At 34.4% G+C, this 19,081-nt stretch overlaps 1 protein-coding gene across 1 annotated transcript; it reads right to left on the bottom strand.

Annotated features, from left to right (window-relative positions):
* Positions 1 to 68: 68 nt before the first annotated feature.
* On the bottom strand, positions 69 to 17,437 carry arpc2 (actin related protein 2/3 complex, subunit 2). Its single transcript, XM_067409241.1, has 10 exons — positions 17,218 to 17,437; positions 14,856 to 14,890; positions 14,549 to 14,661; positions 10,335 to 10,380; positions 10,062 to 10,248; positions 9,137 to 9,230; positions 7,662 to 7,788; positions 5,229 to 5,329; positions 4,172 to 4,272; positions 69 to 422 (listed from the first exon to the last, which is right to left on the bottom strand). Exons 1-10 carry the CDS (start codon positions 17,289 to 17,291, stop codon positions 401 to 403), a joined length of 900 nt encoding a protein of 299 aa, XP_067265342.1. The 5' UTR covers positions 17,292 to 17,437; the 3' UTR covers positions 69 to 400.
* Positions 17,438 to 19,081: the final 1,644 nt, after the last annotated feature.

Here is a 19,081-nt window from a genome sequence, read left to right as displayed (position 1 = left end):
TTTTTTTTAAAATCTTACAGACCCCAAATGAAATGATTTTACCCCAAGGAACAGACAAAAAAATCTCGTATAGAAGACTGATTTATTCATGACCATTTCATGATGTCCATTATTGATGCATTTGGCGAAACGAAGGCAAAAGGAAGAGAGGAAAGGGAAAATACTGCATGACTATGTCAATAAAACACTGTCAGACAACAGAGCTACACAGTGAAACATAAGAGTGTATCAAAAAATCTGTTTATCCAACATACAAATAACATTTATCCTATAAATGCAAAGCGAGGAATTTATTTGTCTCCCTGTTGAGGTGCAAATTCCATGTGGAGGATCGACATCACTGGCCAGAGGTGTATAATGGAGTCCACGGATGCTGGTCTCGTAATTGCACATCATGTCCTTAACGTGAGAAGGTCTTGCCCCTGGAAAGATCGTGAGAGGGTTAGATTCATATTCCCAGGTCAAAACAGTGGAATAAATGTGATAAAATATAGATTCAAATCATAATTTTATACTCTATATTGGCAAAATTTACAGACACATGATACCAAGAAAATGTGCATACACATTTAACAAAAATAGTCAATCTAATAGTAAAAATAAGAGTTACACTTTATTTCGATAGTCCACTGTAGACATTCTACCAACTACAACTTTGCAACTACATGTCAAATATTAGTAGACTGCTTAATATCTACTACCACTTTATTTTGACGCTCCACCGACAGACATTCTACTAACTAAAAGTAACTCTGCAACTACATATCAACTAACTCTCATTATAGTATTATTAAACTGTCAACTTTATATCTGCTAACATATTATTTATATGCTCCCCAACACATTCTACTAACTACAAGTAACTTTGCAACTACATGTCAACTAACTTTCATTATGATATTATTAAACTGTCTGCATAATATCTGCTAACACGTAATTTATGCTCCCCAACACATTCTACTAACTACAAATAACTTTGCAACTACATATCAACTAAATCCTTATAATATTAAACTGTCTGCATAATATCTGCTAACAATTATTTTGATGCTTCTCCAACACATTCTACTAATTACAAGAAACTTTGCAACTACATGTCAAATAACTCTCATTATAGTATTATTAAACTGTCAAGTTAATATCTGCTAAAACCTTATATTGATGCTCCCCCAACAGGCATTCTACTAATTATAAGAAAATTGGCAACTACATGTCAACTAACTCTCATTATTAAACTATCAACTTAATATCTGCTAAAACCTTATTTTGATGCTCCCCCAACAGACACTAGGGCTGGGTACCGAACTCGATACTTTTTAGGTACCGATCGAACTGCCTCGATACTATCGAGTATCGAAAAGTGTCTTGTCATTCGGTACCTCAGAATGGAGCCGAGGAGAGGGGCGGAGAAATGCTTTCGCTGTCTCGTTGAGGAGCAAGAAACGTTGCGCTACATTATTATTTAAATCTAAATATATACTATACGCGCGAGAGAGACCCTATGTGCGAGAGGGCGCGTGAATCAACGGTTTCGTTTTCAGTTTATCTCCGAATGGACGGGTGAGAAACGGCTGTTTATGTGAGCAGCCGGTTCACTACAGATACTGTTAACAGAAAACAAAAGTGTCGCACTGCCTGCAGAAACAGCGGAACGCGCAATGTTTTTTAGACTAGTTATGGACAGGTACAACACACAGCAGCTTTACATCAGCGTTCTTCCCTCAAGTCTATGGAAACACGCGACCGGTTCGTGACAGGATCGATCGTTCGCCTGCACGAGCACAGGCTCTGCCTCTGGCTCCAGAACGCGAACAATTCTGCTGAAAAAGGGGTATCCGCGTCCTCCTGATACCGCGGAAAATCTGCGGGTCGGGCCAAGTAATAAAAAAATAACATTCAAATTAATTGCGGGTGGATGAGAGATGAATCATTAATGTGTTGATTTTATTAAAGACACAGAACTCTTATTTCACGGTAAGACGCAACGAACTTGCGTCACTCTTACTTCCGCTTTGATCTTGTTAATAATAATTAATTTTTTTTGAAGAACATTTGCTGAGTGATTTAAAAAGAGCCTCACATACTGAATGTTTGCATTGAAAACTAAACTTTATTAAAACTATTTGCACTGATTTATTGTGTTGGGTAAATTTTGTTAATTTGTGCTTTTTTATTATTCCCCGCAGTGGCTCAGGAGATGAGTCTTTGAGTCTGAAAAAAAGTCAACAAAGTTAAAATATAAAACCGATTTTTTTGAGGTTATGTAATCTTTTTATAAAATTGGTATCGAAAAAGGTATCGTTTAGGTATCGGTATCGAAGTCAAGGTATCGGTATCGTCTCGGTATCGAACATTTTTGAACGATACCCAGCCTTAACAGACACTGCATTGACTATAAGTAACTTTGCTGGTAAATGTCACAAGACTTTGCAATAAGATTCAATATGTTAACATTAGTTCACTGAATTAACAATAAACATTATGAAGAAATAAAAATTAACCTAATAAATAAATTCTGTGATGAGTGCTCATTTTTAGTTCAAAATACTTAATGCCTTAACTGTCAACAAAATAAACTATATTGAAAAGCGTTTCCAAGAAATCCTCAACGTCTGATGACAAAGGGAAGCACTTCACATTGCAGCCATTGTGAATTCTTTGACTAAGGAGGTTGTTTTTACTGTGTAAATATTAACAGTCTGATTGAGGAAAACATCTAGTTTCTGAATTTGTGGGGACTTAAATAAAACAAATGATTTTCTGATTAAATGCAAATGAGGGTTGAGGGTTGAATGTGTAAAATTCAAAATTAAAACACCTCTACTGGCTTTAAAAAAAAAAAAAAGTATCAAACAAGTACTAACTGTTCAGTTAATTATTTTTGTTTGCGTTCAACTTTATGAACTATAGAGCCCCTAATTTGACATGCAGGAAAAAAAGTTTGTGTACATTGTGGCAACGAATTGAGAATTTGTTCCCAGGACCAAATAATACGTTAGCACATTTTACTAAATCATTCCATCAAGTAAATCGTATGCAAGATATAATAATTTGTTCCTTTATTTTACTAAATCACATTGTAATAAGTTGTACTCTTGTTTTAATTAAATCAAGACGAATTAACAAATTAAAACAATGTGGCCACAGTTTTGTAAATATAGGGAATGAAATGAAGAGAATGAAGGGAATGAAGAGAATGAAATCTTAATTTGTGGCCACAATATATATTTTTGTCTATATCATATGTGGGGCGCTGTAGTGACACTTTTTTAAGTTATAAAAAAATAAATACATTACATTTCTAAAAACTGAACAAAGTTCAAAGCCATGAACCAAACTAACCAGCTCTGAGATGAAACTCAATATCTGAACTATTTGTCCCATGAAGCATCACAATTGAATGATTTATACAATATTAATACAAGTACAAAATATAATTATTAGAGATTTATGGCAAAACATTCAAATATAACAAGTTTGAGAGAGAAGCTTCATTCGCAATGATTCATGGGAGTAAGTGGTTGCTGCTAAGCTCTTTTGCCACAATTTTTGTTCTGATTGTTTTTTGTAACAAACTCCAATTGATCTTTTTTCATGAAAATCTGTACTTTACAGATTCTTTACAAGGAATTCAGCAATTAAACATTTTTTTTTTTTTTTTTAGTTAAAATCACACCGACAAATATAATCAAAGCTCATTGTCGGTTAGTTTTGAAAGGTTTTTATGCTACTGATAATCAATTTTCCTTGGGTTCTGTCCTACCAGCGTCGTAGAAGACAAGAAATGGCCTTTGATTACAGAGAAAAAGAATTTGCAACATTCGGCCAAGTTTCAGTTTAAACAAGCTCAAACAACAACCATGTTTAAAAAGTACACGCTAATCTGCTTTGATAAGATCAACCTCTAAGAGACAGCGGATGGTGCAACACCTCGGAGTAATTAATAAAAACGAAGAGTCAAAGCCAGTTTTAAACACATTATCACAAATTAATCTTTTGCAACTATGTGCCTCTAGTATTGAACAAAACCCAGAGACATGCACCAACATCAGCACAAATCAACCACCACCACTGGGAAAAAAGCCCATGAGAAAGATTTCTTTTTTAAAGACATTGATCTGCGGTTTCATATAAAGTGTGAAATGCCAAAGGTTGTGAAAACAGCACTTACGAAATAGTTTTCATCTCTTTCTTCTCAGCATCTGGGCGAGCTCGGTTGAGTACCTTGAGGAAGTCTGAGGTCTTGGACCTCATACGAGTGTGGATGTAGGCCTAATGTGGGAGAAAACAGAGGGAGTAAAAGTAATCAGTTACTGTACTTAAGTATCTTTTTGGCTACTTTGTAGCTGAGTATCAAAGATATTAGCAACTTTTATTCTCTACTTGACTACATTTTTGAATAAGTATCCATTTACTCCAATACATTTGTTATAAATAATGCAGTTACTCTTTACATTTTGCATGGCACCTAACTTGTTCTGCAGCAGCTTATTTCAGCTACAAAAGAAGTGATATCGCCATCTACAGGGCATTGAAGGTAATGCCTTTTGCCCTTACCCACCCAAACTTGTCAACAAGGCAACTTTATGTGAATTTGAGTGCGTTAGCGGGTAGTTGTGAATCACAAGTGTTTATCTGTTATATTGAAGAGACCTTTTTGAAGGATATTGGTTTACTTCTGCCCTTTTTGAGCATAACTAAGACTTGAGAGTTTGTAGACATTTAAGAGGCAATTTTGAGGTGTTCAGTTTTATTTTGATTTTAGAAAATAAACATGATTACTCTCCTAAAAAATCAGTTTCTTGTTTTTTACTGGCATGTCTCTTAGGTGTCGAGGACTAATGCATCCTTGAGTCTACATTCAGTATGAGTAAACTTAAGTACTGTTAAAATCAGATACTTTAAGACTTTTACTCAAGTCGTATTGGAATTGGTGAATTGTAACTTGTAATAGAGTCATTTGTAAGGTATCAAGTATGTTTTTCAGGTACTCTTTACACCTCTGCTGATTATACATTAACTTTAAAGCATTTTTCTTCCTGCTGTCAAAACCACCCAGCATATTTGTTTCATCTCACCAAACAAAGGGCTGAATGGTTGAATGGCAAGTATGCAAACTAAGAAGCCCATTACAAAGCTTTTTACAAATTCAAGGGCCTTCCTCGAGCCCTCATCAACACAAAGACTCATTGTTGGGTCGACTGAGGCATTTCTGAGGAGGGTCTCACCTTGGAGCACTTTATGTGGTAGTGCAGATAGTCCCGGAAGGTGTGGATGAGGTTGATGGTGTTGTCTCTGGTGTTGGCATTGGTGTGTCGGGGGAACAGCACTGGTTGGAAATAATTTCAAATAATTTTAGGATTTGAACTTGAATAAGACATTTGAATGTGACATTTAGGTAACATGTTAACAATCCTGTTAATAGGCAAATACTTAAGAGTCTATGGATGGATCATTATTACAGTGATTATGATGTTTCTAGCATGTTATATGTTTGGCAATGGTTTTTAACCCTAACTGATGGAGTGTGTAGCTTTTCATTTCTTAAACAACCATGTAGGAAGACGCATCATGGCCATATTCCAGGATGACAATGTCAAGATTCAACAGGCTCAAATTGTGAAAGAATTGTTGGGAGGGAGCATGAAGAATCATTTTCACACATGAATTGGCACTGACCTTAACCTCAGTGTAAGTTTTTGGGATGTGCTGGAGGAGACTTTACAGAGTGCTCACCTCTTGCATTGTCAATACAAGATCTTGACCAAAAAAAATGGTGCACCTCTCGATGGAAATAAATGTTGTGATGTTATTTCCATCAAGAGTGCATCAATTTTTGGTCAAGATCTTGTATTGACAATGCAAGAGGTGAGCACTCTGTAAAGTCTCCTCCAGCACATCCCAAAAACTTACACTGAGGTTAAGGTCAGTGCCAATTCATGTGTGAAAATGATTCTTCATGCTCCCTCACAACCATTCTTTCACAATCTTAACCCTGATGAATCTTGACATTGTCATCCTGGAATATGGCCATGATGTGTCTTACAACTTGGTTGTTTAAGAAACGAAAAGTTACACACTCCATCATTTAGGGTTAAAAGAACCGTTGCCAAACATATAACATGCTAGAAACATCATAATCACTGTAATAATGATCCATTCATAGATTCGTAAGTATTTGCCTATTAAAATCCAAACAGCAACTTTGAACTATAGAGTGTATTATGAAAATACAATTAATTTTTATTACTGCAAAAAAAATAAATAAATAAAAATAAAAATTATTCTAAAAGTATTTAGATTTACACTTTGTTGGTTAATATTAGTTAATGCATTCGTGAACATGAATTAAAGATGTTAATTTCTACATTTACTAATACATTTTTAAAAAGTTAGTTAATGCACTGCGAACTAACATGAATAATCAATGAACAATTTTATTTTTTATAAACAAACATTAATAAAAGTTAATAAATGCTGTAATAATATATTGCTCATAGTTAGTTATGTTAACTAATGTAGTGTTACCATATTTCGGTATCTAAACATTTATCATCTTCTAAACATTTTGTTTAAAACTATTCTAAATATAATATACAAATAATACATATTTATTATTTATAAAAATATATAAATAAGTATGTTTTTATTATGTATTACTGCAAAAAAAAAAAAAATCATATTTTATGTCTTAAAACAAAATCATATATATACAGCTATGGAAAAAATTAAGAGACCACTCCAAGTTCAGAAATCAATGTTAAGTGGTCTCTTAATTTTTTTCCATAGCTGTATATATATTTTATATATATATATATATATATATATATATATATATATATATATATATATATATATATATATATATATATATATATATATATATATAAAAAACTTAAGATATTCAGACTTGTTTTCCTACCAAGTCTTATGCAGTGTTGCTTATTTATCCTGAATATCTTAGTAAATTTATCCCGTTTCAAGAATTGTTAGAAATATCATTTTTGCAGTGTAGTTGCAATTCAATGAGGGAAAATACATAAATCTATAAAACTTGAAACCTGAACTGATGTGTAATCCTACATCAATCTGAGTAACTAAAAGCATTTGTTACAGAATAAAATAATCTGTAACATGAGGTTTGCATAGGATAACACTACAAGATTAGTATTTTCAGTTACTGCTGCAAGCTACCAGAGTAAAATGAACAAATAAAACAGAACTAAATAAGCACTTAGTAAACACTGCATGTCTCCAAATACTTCCTGGTTGCATGAAAAACTGAAGTTTAGTAGCGCTGGCAAACGTTGGTGGGTTTGATGAAAGGGTGTGGTGCTTTTTTAATTCATTAAGAGGTTTGTGTAACCGCCATGAAGAAAGGCTGGGTGTTTGCTCTCTTGAACCAAATGCAAATAACAGCGCACCTGTCACAGGTAAGCAGCAGTGCTTTGTTCTGGCCTCGCATTAACATACAAGTCTTCACCAAAGTAAACCTAACCAAAGTCTATATTTAACTTTGTTCCAACTAGCAGTTGTGGTTGATGATAGTTTTCAACCAGTGTCTAAAATGAACAAGTGTCATTTGTGAGGAAAAATAACCATTCTTATTATTCTGAGACACTAAATTTATGTTTACGTGTATGTGACCTCATGGTACAAACCAAAAGTGATGTAGCCGATGTTGTCTCCCACTGTGGCGTCAGTGTCCTTCAGCTCCAGAGGAGGTTCTCTGTGACTGAACAGCACCTGCGGAGCCGTGTGACTGGCCCTCCTGCCCTCCTTAAACTCCTGAACACAGAGAGAAACAGTCATCGGTTTGTCCTGTCGTCGTAACAACTGTCAAACATCACTGTAACAAACACAGCAGCTGTTCTGGTGGTGGTTTGCACTGCTGACATCATTATGTGTAGGTGATTTTGTGAAGACTGTCCAATTACATTAGAAGTGTCTTTCATTTGTAAAGTATTTCATTCATTGGATTATCCCAAACAGATATTATTACATGGCCATTCATTATTCATTTTCAATTTACATTGGCTTAAAGCGATGTCCAGATGATTTTTATGACCCTAAAAAGTTTCATTAAACAATCAAATTATGAGAAAAATGTTATATATTTTTTTAAATATTTGAAATTTGAGGGAGGAACAAAACACTAAACTTGGTTAAGGTGTTTATCTGACAAATTTTTGACAAGAAAGGCAAACTATAGCTACAGGTTTTATTTTATTATGCAAAAAAAAGCATAGCAAAACAAAAAGCACACAAAAAAGCATACATAATAACAATCAGTTATTAATATTTAATTCTCTCTTTTTTGCCAGTGTTAATAATTGTTTTGTAATAGATAATAATAGTTTTGTAGGACTATACATTATTTGGATCATTGGTAAAAATAAATAAATAAATAAATACATAAATCTGTTAAATTTGATATTGTTGCATGGAACTGAATAAAGAATAACTGATATTTAATATTAACATATTTTCTGTCCAATTTTAGTGTTACTTTGAATAAAAGTGTAATTGTTTTATTTTATTAAATGACTGAATTTCATTAAAGAGTCTAATATTATAAATTATATATATATATATACACACATACATACATAGCCCCAAAACATATTTGGACACTTCAGGACACTTAAAAAGTTCGCTACATTACATATAAACTTCATTTTGTTTTGAATGAAATTATTGCTTGCTTATTTCTTTAAATAAACGCCACTTGCGTTGTTATTTTTTATATAAAGCAAAAACATGTGATTGTGGCTTATTTGTCCAAATATTTTTTTGGAGGGAAATGCATACGTTACAGAAATGCATATGTTACAGTGCTATACAATGACTCAATATGTTGAGAAATGCATACAGTACAGCTCTGAGGTCAGTTTTGAGGTCAGAGTGGCAGCATTTTGTTCTGTAAATACAGAAATGACAGCTTTGGTTGACATACAGTAGTTTAACCTTGTTATTTCAATGGGAAACCATGACACAAAATGGATTGCAAAACACAGAGAGGGCATGTGTTTTGACATTTTAAGCATACAGAAACGACTGTAGGGTGAGGCAATACAGAAATGGTCAAGATTGAACCTGAGAACTATTCCAGAGAAATGGGACAAAAAGACCGAACCTGCATGAACACTTTCCCGATGATAACATCGTCGTCATCCTTGAACACTGTGCTGAACACAACAGTTACTCGGTCTTTCTTTGCCTCAATATACCTGAAAAAACAAAAACAAATTCAGATGAGATGTGAGCTAGATTACAAACTGTGTGTAAAACATGTTTGAAAAAAGATACTAAGCCTTAAATCAAATTGTCTAATAAAATGTATTTTCAGAGAATATATCTTAAAGGGATAGTTCACCCAAAAAAAAAAATGGTCACCCTCATGTTGTTCCAAACCTGTATGAGTTTCTTTCTTCTGTTGAACACAAAAGAAGATATTTTAAAGAATGTTGAAGAACAGTTGATGGTAGCCATTGACTTCCATAGTAGGAAAAAAAAAGTACTATGGAAGTCAGTGGCTACCGTCGACTGTTCAACATTCTTTAAAATATCTTCTTTTGTGTTCAACAGAAGAAAGAAACTCATACAGGTTTGAAACAACATGAGGGTGAGTAAATGATAACAATTTTTATTTTTGGGTGAACTATCAACTATCCTAATTAACCTGAATTAATTATTAACAAATTTTGGATTTAAAAAGATTTGAGTCGCTTAAAATTTCTTCAGAAAATGTGAAAATCTAGTTATGATTCTTTATTTGGTTATTCATGCTGATTTCAAGCTGTGGCAATACTTGTGATAATGTGAGAAAATGTATTTAAATATATATTGCCATTTACATTGTAACAATTTAAATTGTTCTACATGAAACGTGTTACGTGCATTCAATGCATTCTACATTTTCCTCACCTAAAAATTGCACATTGATAATATGTTTTATCAATTAAATTCAAAAATGTAATTGCAATTGCAATTAATCAGACAAATGATCACTAGATTAGTTGTTAATTGCAGTCCTATTGACGAAAGTTCAAGTAGCTTACATAGACTCGTCATCCCTGTAATGGACAACAGCCCTTTTCTCTCCCTCACGACCCTCCTCCTGGAACTTGAAGTACTTCTCGAAGACAGAAGCAAAGCAGTTTCTCTTGAGAATGCCAGCCTGGTGGATCATCTCCTCTTTGTTCGGTGGAAGAGCATCCAGGTCAAAGAGCAGCGAAATGTTGTACCCTTCAGAGAGGAACAGCAACGAACCATCAAACCAAAATTCTTACAGTAAAAATAACACAAATTAAAACAGCAGCCATTTGGCTTACCATCTTCTGGTGCCACGAGCAAATTTCCATAAACACGCTTCAGCAACTGAAACACAACAAACAAATTTAAATTCAAAAATATAAAAATTTAAATCTTAAGTCAATGACTATTTAAAAAAAAAAAAAACACTGAATTATTCTATAAGAATTATAACAACTTCAACAAAGATGATTAAATCTTGAAAGTGTATATCTTAGGCCCTACAGCTTGTTACTATTTTCCACTTTTTGGCTTAACTAGCTCATTAAAAAATACAAACATCAGGTCTTTGAAATGTCGAATCTGCAGGTGTAACAATTGTAAAATAATTAATAAGAAGCAGTTTTAATAGACTATAGCATGTCACATTTCTATGGAAGCTTGTTTCTGCCACTGAATAAAAAATAAAAAAGGTAATTCTGACTTTTTTTCTCAGAATTATAAAATATTATAATAAAACCTCGCAATAGCAAGTCAAAATTGTGAGATATAAACTCATAATTCTGAGGAAAAAAAAGTCTTCATTTTCCCTCAAAATTGGACTTTAAAACTCACAATTACGAGCTTCTCTCTCACATTTGTGAGAAAAAGTCAGAAATGCAAGTTATCTTGCAATTCTAAGGAAAAAAAAAAAACTGAATAATGACGTAAACTCATGGCGGAAACAAGCTTCCATACATTTCAGGGCACATTAACTTCCAAAAACCTATTTCATGTCAACTAACCATGTATAAAATGACAGGCACTGGCTTGTTTCATTCTTGGCATTTTTAACATGCTTTCTCTGTATTTTGTCACCTTTTTTAGCCTGAATGTCAGTATATAGTCAAGATTCAACAGATAAAAGAGTTGAAAAAAGAAAAAAATCATCATTTTAATTTTGTCTCTGTGTGGATGTCAAGGGCAGACAGGAAGCCGGGAGCTGTTTCTACTGGTTCCTCTATTTTGCAATGGTAATTCAATTGATTTACATTGGCAGTCCTGAATGGGGCTGGGACATACTTTGAATATTTATTTGCATTGGCAGGGAAAAGGCCACCCATCAACCTCAACTCCGTGAACCCTACAGACCCATGATAATCCCGCCCTAAAACAATTAATTTTCTCAAAGCACTGATTCAAATTCCTGCAGAAGCAACTGCACTGATCTTGAAATATATCAATTTAAAATTGAAAACAGCAGATCACTAAATTAACTGAACACTGGCTTAAAAAAAGGACAAGGAACCAATGTTTCTTTTTTTACAACGTGACTTCCTCCATCCAAAGTGAGTCATAGACACTTCCTGTTTCATCGTGAAACCACAAGCCATTTAAAACCTTACATGGTGATTAAATGTGATCACCCTGGACTGAATGCAAAATCACAAGACAAGGACAGTAAGAGATAATGACACAAAAGCCTGAGTGAAATAAAGTGACTTTTCTGCAACTTCACGTTGCATAAGGCCTGTTTCACACCGCACACGTAAGCAGCGTATATTTTTTTCGCCGCCCATGGTAACAGAGGCGGTGCCGTGAACATTTAGTGCAAAGTTTATTTTTACTGCACCGCTCACGCTGAATTAAAGCCACGGTGCATTGTTCTTGTTTTTTGAGTTAGCACAAAAAAATTACTAATTCAACCATTAAATGGTTCACAATCACCATTTGACATTCAGCGCAGTGAAACAATAAATAAAAATACATGAAAACACATCATTGCCATGAGTTTTTCCCTAAACTTTAAAATTAAAACTAGAGGTATATCTTAACTTTAAAGTCCCCCGGAGTCAATATTTTTATTCCTTAAAACTCATCTTTGATCACTAAAATATCATATTTAAACCTTTTTTTCTGCTGAAAAAAAATGTCTTCATGTCTTAAAATAGCTTGAATGTAACTCTACACCCTTGCTTCATTTAGTATATGTAGATCTATGAATATGATAATTAGCCCCGCCTCCACTCGCTCAGACCAGCTCAGTGATCCACTCGGTCAACTTACTGAGGTATCGCTTTTTTACAACGTCGGACACATAACAGTAATTCATATGATTAGCCTTTTGCTTGACTGTTATCAAACAGCTAATCATGTGTTGCTAATGTTACACACAAACCATGTTCCCGTTCGCCATCTCAGAGTCGGACAACTGCCTTCTAACAATCGTTATCCTTACAACTGCCAGAACGTCAGTGGAGAAAGGCATATAGTTCATCATAACAACGTTATATACATCATACACCCCCTATATTGCTAAATCTAGCCAATTTTTAATATCAACAGAAAACCTGGCTTCTCTCGAGACTCCCCTGCTAGTTCACTGTTAATGATATGCCAAAGCCCGCCGGCACATTGATGTGATTGGTTACAAGGTAGTTTGTGACATCAGAAACACCAGCGATTTCAAACCACGTTTTTGAAACTGTCTTTAGATCACTGCAGTTTTAAAAAGAAAATACTCAATGGTGTTGACTTATGAATTTGCACATGGTTTGTCTTAAAGCATATTAAAAACACCATAAAGACATATAAACAACATTAAAAACTTGATTTTCACCACAGGGGGACTTTAAGATTACTTTCATCATGTAAACTATACAGCATGTCATATGCAGATGTGTACGGGACAGTAGGAGGGGAACACGGTCGATCGCAGCAGAGTATAGTGGCCATCATAAATCAAAGCATGATACAGACATGATGGTCGGAGGAGAATACCTGAAAAACGTGACAGAATGGACGATACAATTAAAACATGTAAATATTAAAGCATCTTTGGTGTTTCCATGGATTCTACAAAATAAACCGAGGGTAACGCGGGTATGACGCCATTGACAGGCGACTCCTCACACATCCCGGAGCCTTGCTTAAAATTGCAATTTTCTCACGATTTACAAATAGTTGGAAACATTTGGGATATTGTAAGTACTCAAGTGAACAAAATATATAACACTGGCCTAGTTATTTTACAGCAAAAAACTTACATAGTGCACTAATCATTAACTTGCAATGATGATTTGCAAATGTAGCATTATGTTATGACTTCACTTGCTGTTTTAGTTAATAAAATATGTTTTTGCAGTAAGTCGGGGTTCAACTGCGAGCGACAAATGCTACAAGTGTGAAACAGGCATAATTGTCCACAGGAAATCTGAACTGTATTTTCATAACAGGTGATAATTACAATATATAATCTTCAAATAGGGCTGGGCGATGTATCGAATGCTTTTGTCACGCGCATTTCTTCAGTAAAGCCGGTTCCCTGATTGCCGCTAAATCGCCATCACCTGCTTTCAAATGAAGCGGCATTTAATAGACAGAGCCGCAGTTCACTGATAAGACACGCAATATCGCGTTCAATATCGACGGCGATACATATCGATATTGAACGCGATATTGCGTGTCTTATCAGTGAACTACGGCTCTGTCTATTAAATGTCGCTTCATTTGAAGGCAGGTGATGGCGATTTAGCGGTAATCAGGGAACCGGCTTTACTGAAGAAATGCGCGTGACAAAAGCATTCGATACATCGCCCAGCCCTATCTACAAACATAAAAAAAACAAACAAACAAAAAAAACAGCTGCAATCTTGCAACCAACTAGTCCTATTGCTCAGTAAGCTATGACGATGTTCTTGTGAAAAACTGTATTGAACATAATGTGGCAATGTAAAAAGGTAAAACTCACAACAACATATCCAGGTCATATTTCATAAAAAGTAATAAAAACACACTACCGTTCAAAAGTTTTGATTCAATGAGATTTTTATTAAGGAATTTATACTTTTTTCAGTAAAGGTGTATTAAATTGATTAAAAGACATTTATAATGTCACAAAAGATTTCTATTTCAAATAAATAATGTTCTTTTGAACTTTCTATTCATAAAAAAAAAATCAACATTGATAATAATAAGAAATGTTTCTTGAGCAGCAAATCATCATATCAGAATGATTTCTAAAGGATCATGTGACACTGAAGACCGAAAATTCAGCTTTGCCATCATGGCAATAAATTATATTTTAAAATAGAAATCAGTTCTTTTAAACTGTAATAAATTTTCACAATATTACAGTTTTGTACGGTCAAATAAGTGCAGCCCTAATGAGCATAAGACTTTTGGACTTTTGAACAGTAGTGTACATGTTAAATTAAAAAAAAAAAAAAAGATAAAAGATAAAAGCCAATTTTTAGGCTCACTGAAATTCAACCCAGACATGTTCTTGACAGGTTTGGTGATTTTCTGCTCGTACCTCATCGGCGCCGTGCTCCTGAAGCTCCTTGAAGAACTTGAGAGAGATGCTGACCATTACTTTAGTTTTGTCTCCATTGGGGTTGGAGATGTGGTAGAGCACACCATCGAAGTCTACCATCGAAAAACAATCAATGTCAATCATTTTGCTTTTATCAGTGTAAAATAATAAACATTACTGTTAATGTAGCATCCTTTACAGTGGATGTGCAAGCACAAGAGAACACATTAAAATATGTGCATGATAGTAATAACACAGTTTGGACAATAGAAACACAGACTTCCACTCATTCATATTTCAACCTTACCTGCAAATGTAACGTCTACCGCTTCAGGCTTGTTCCTGAACGACAACAAAAAGCATTTTGTGAGTCTGCTATATGGAAATAAATGACATTCTATACGCTGTGTGTGCACAAAGATAGGAAAATCAAGTCACTTTAAATACGGGACAATAATAAGAGGAAAATAAATCGCTATTATCAAAATATTCAGCCTCATTAAGGCTGAGCAGGAACATGAATGATTTAATCTTTAAAAGAACAGTTCATCCCATTGACAGTATTCTCGGCGGCCATCTTTGAAACACCTCTCAGGCAAAGTATATCTTTGAATGGGGAAACATGAATTTCTCCAAAACTGTTCCCCAAGCTTTTGATTAAATTTCATATTTGAAATCACCAATGAAATCTGTCAACAACAGTCTCATAAATTTTGTTTCTAAACGCTCAAATCATGACAAGAAAATGGTATTTTTCCAGGCTGGATCAAGCTAATGCTCATGCGCACAACTAAATGCGCGTCTCTTGTGCCTCATTTCGGAGGCGCGCGTCTGACTGTTTCTATATGAACCGGAGCCTCTAACAGCCGCTGCAGTGACGCAAAGACTTCGCCAGTCAGCGATTGGCTCTTATTCCGCCATATTGCGCATTGCACTTTCTCCCATTCAAAACAATACGAGTGATGAGTCTTTTGTTATTCTATAGAGTACCTCAGAGATGACGTGTGTTTGTACGCCAACCCGGAAGTTAGCGGCGCACGGGTTTCCTCGATCGAAAGCCAATGCATTTTTCCCAAAGACTTTTGGAAAAAACGCAAAAAAATAAGCTCTGTGTTTAACAAAGGGTTATGACACTTACACGTTTTATCTATCAAGATCATCTTTTCAAGTTAACACAACATTTATACATTTTGAAACCTAAATAAAGCCGTCAGATGTATAAAAAGCTAACATTAGGCTATAAATGGACAACAGCACACCATGGTCGCAGATCAACGTCACCAAAAGCATCCTCAAACTTTATTTAATAAACAATTTTATTTAAAAACATGCTCGCTGATTATGATCTGTGCTGTGAATACTTGTCCACTTTTTCATGAGACATGCTGTCCAAATGTCCTGTTTGTCGTGATGACGCCTAAAGTCCCGCCAAAGGAAGTAGTCCCTTTTAGCAACTTGTTAGCAACCGCCGTTTTTAAAGACATAATAAAGGTTTATAACTGGTTATAACTGGTGTGTTTTATGTCATAGATCAAAACGTCAAAGTATTTAGAGGCTTTGTTAACCACAGACCTTATTTCAGACGATTTAGAAAAAGCCCATAGACTAAAAAGCTTCCAGGTTCACGTTGAATGGGATACTTTTTACAATTCATCTCAATGGCAAAAAGTGTCCCAATCACCCTGAATTCACCCTAAAGGATAATGGACAGTCATCTAAAATGACTAGGACTGCAAGCAGAAGTGATTTATTATTATTATGCAATAATGACTGTACATTATTCCACTTACTACACACCTACGCGCCAAATAAATAAATACATAAATGAAATATTCATTGCTGAAATAATTTTATTAACTTATATAATACTAAAATAAGTTATTTATACGGTGTGGTGATTAACAGCGGTCATTATTCAGAAATATTTTACCTGAATGTCGTAATTGACCAATCAGAATTAAGTAAATAATGTAAACAATAACTTTAATGTTTTGACGCACTGTTTCTTTAAAAGCAATAACGAACCGTTTAATTAACTCTCATTTAAAGTAAAATAACTTAAAAAGCGGAAACAGATCAGAATTTATTTTTATTTATATGCTTTAATGATACAAGATGAGTCACAGCAGGCGCGTGGACGTTCCAGCACGAGCGCAAGCACGCGCAAAGTCACATACTGGAGGAAAATGAAATTCCCGAGGAACCTACAGAGCTACTTCATCCTGCATGGACGGGTCTGAAAGAAGCGCTGATCTTGCAGCGACATGCATCCGACTGATTTAGGCAGAAGCTATGTACAGGAAGTGTCTTCAGTCTTCACTGGGACTAAACAATTCAAGAAATCGGGTCAGCCGAAAGCGACGTGTGTGCAATGGTCAGAATCACTCAAGAGACTTGTTTAAGCAATTACGTTGATGCCGCGTTCACAAACACACATAAATGTATCGTTAATGGTTTTCTATGTGACCTGAACTGCTGGACACACCCCATTATACAGGACACTTCATTACTCGAACACGAACAATCAACAAATCATCTCACAAAACACAAACGCATGTGTTATCATGTTATTTTATCCGTGCAAAAGAAAATATGGCTCTTGTCAACGCATACATGCATTAAATGAGCGATGTTTGATGCGAGTTGTGACTCAGACAGGAAGATCTTACCCGTTGCTCGCGCTGTCGAATTTGAGGCTGAGAGTCTCCTCTATGATCCGATTGTTGATTTCCAACAAAATCATGATGATATAAATGAATGTTTAATGGCTATGTGGAATTAAAAATATAAGAGCAAATGTTGCTTTTCTACAATCCTACTACAATCGTTTTGGTTTTCCTGCTCCTAGACTTCTGGCCGCTTCCGCATTGACTCGAAAGACCCGCGGGCTGCCCGCGTCACTGCCTGTTCGTTTGAGCTAGTCAAAACACTGAAACTAAATAAAGAGTTTTTTAAACATTGCACTCACAAAGAGGGATTTCTACTTCTTTATTCATTCTTTCTGAAATATTTTAGATATATTATAGGATTTACATTTGCTAGTTTATTGAAATCACCCATTCTCTGATATTTCCAGGTTTTGAGTGTGCATTGATATTGATAGGCCGAATAGCCTTACTTTAGCTATACTGTCCAGTTACTGAAAAACTAATCGCATTCAAGAAAACTGAAAATGAAATATCTTTCGCAACAATATGTCTAAAATTATATCTTTTATACCTCATGGGGAAAATTTAGGAAAGTGTAGTGATTATTATTGAGATTGTTTAGTCATTTAGTCTTTTGAGAAATAATGTATTTTACCCCATGGGGTCTTTAGCTGTGTTATAACACTGATAAAGTGTATAGTAGGCAATGACGTTTGTATTTGTTATAAAGTTGCAAAGTTGAATAAGCATAAAACAAACAGTTCAGTTTTATTGACTCAATTTGAGTGATATTTATGGGTAGCACTTTACAATACAGGTGCACTAATATGCATTAATTCATGCTTAACTAATGCATAGATAATCATGCGTTAATGTATGACTAATGAAGAACTAAACCATTAAGTAATGATTACTGCATCAGCAACTAATAGAAAGTCTATATGATTAATAGATTAAGTAATATATGAATTGTTATTAATTAAATGTGTCATAATGTATTCATTCCTTAATAACATATTTTAGTAACTAAAACAACAAGTAAAGTCATAACATGATGCTACATTTGCAAATCATCATTGCAAGTTAATTAGTTCAATATGTAAGTTTTTTGCAGTAAAATATCCAAAAACCACTAGGCCAGTGTTATATATTTTGTTCACTTGAGTACTTACACAAACCTTGACAAAGGCTCTTTGCCGAAATGTTGATAAATAAACTATTCGCAAGTTGAGTGTGCAGTCATATATATTTTTTTATATACACTTGAGTACAACATCCCAAATGTTTTGCAACTATTTTAAATCGTGAGACAATTGATATTTGTGAGGAGTCGCCTGTTGATTGCGTCATACCCGCATTACCCTCGGTTTCCCGTTTTATTTTGTATAAACCATGGAAACACCAAAGATGCTTTAATATATTACATGTTTTAATAGACAATGGAATGTTACTGTTTTGATATATTTATAGACAGAAAACTAATTATTGTTATATAGCTCAACATGTTTATTCTTATTGTTTAAATCTAATTTTCTTGATTTTTTGCGAGGAACCATGCTTTACCATGCCTCGGAGAAAAACACTATTTTGTGAAGTAGCTAACATAGCATAATCAGATCCAGCTTTATTTTTAGTAACAGTAATACAGAATTTTCTCCATCATACAATACGTTTTAAAATTAATTTCATGCCTTTTATCAACACAAGCCATCCAGCATTTAATATGATATTCTAAAATCGATCTATCTTACTGTAGTGTGTAACAGAGTCTCACAGCAGCCGCCGAGAGAACGCACAGAGTAACATTATAACAATTTCAACACACTCAAATGTATCTAATATGATAAACAGAGCTGTGTTACCTCATACTCATGACCGGAAAAGA

This window comes from Chanodichthys erythropterus, chromosome 14, assembly GCF_024489055.1.
Source record: "Chanodichthys erythropterus isolate Z2021 chromosome 14, ASM2448905v1, whole genome shotgun sequence".
NCBI classification, from domain to species: Eukaryota; Metazoa; Chordata; class Actinopteri; order Cypriniformes; family Xenocyprididae; genus Chanodichthys; species Chanodichthys erythropterus.
The sequence above is the reverse complement of the archived record's forward strand: the minus strand, read 5'-3'. Positions and strand labels throughout refer to the sequence as shown.

What these genes read in the sequence shown, in the direction of transcription:
- arpc2 (XM_067409241.1), bottom strand. Translation starts at nt 17,291, where the DNA reads ATGATTTTGTTGGAAATCAACAATCGGATCATAGAGGAGACTCTCAGC. An exon ending in ACCACATAAAGTGCTCCAAG is followed by an intron (nt 4,273 to 5,228) that starts GTGAGACCCTCC and finishes CTCCCACATTAG; the next exon opens with GCCTACATCCACACTCGTAT. An exon ending in AAAGAGATGAAAACTATTTC is followed by an intron (nt 423 to 4,171) that starts GTAAGTGCTGTT and finishes CGATCTTTCCAG; the next exon opens with GGGCAAGACCTTCTCACGTT.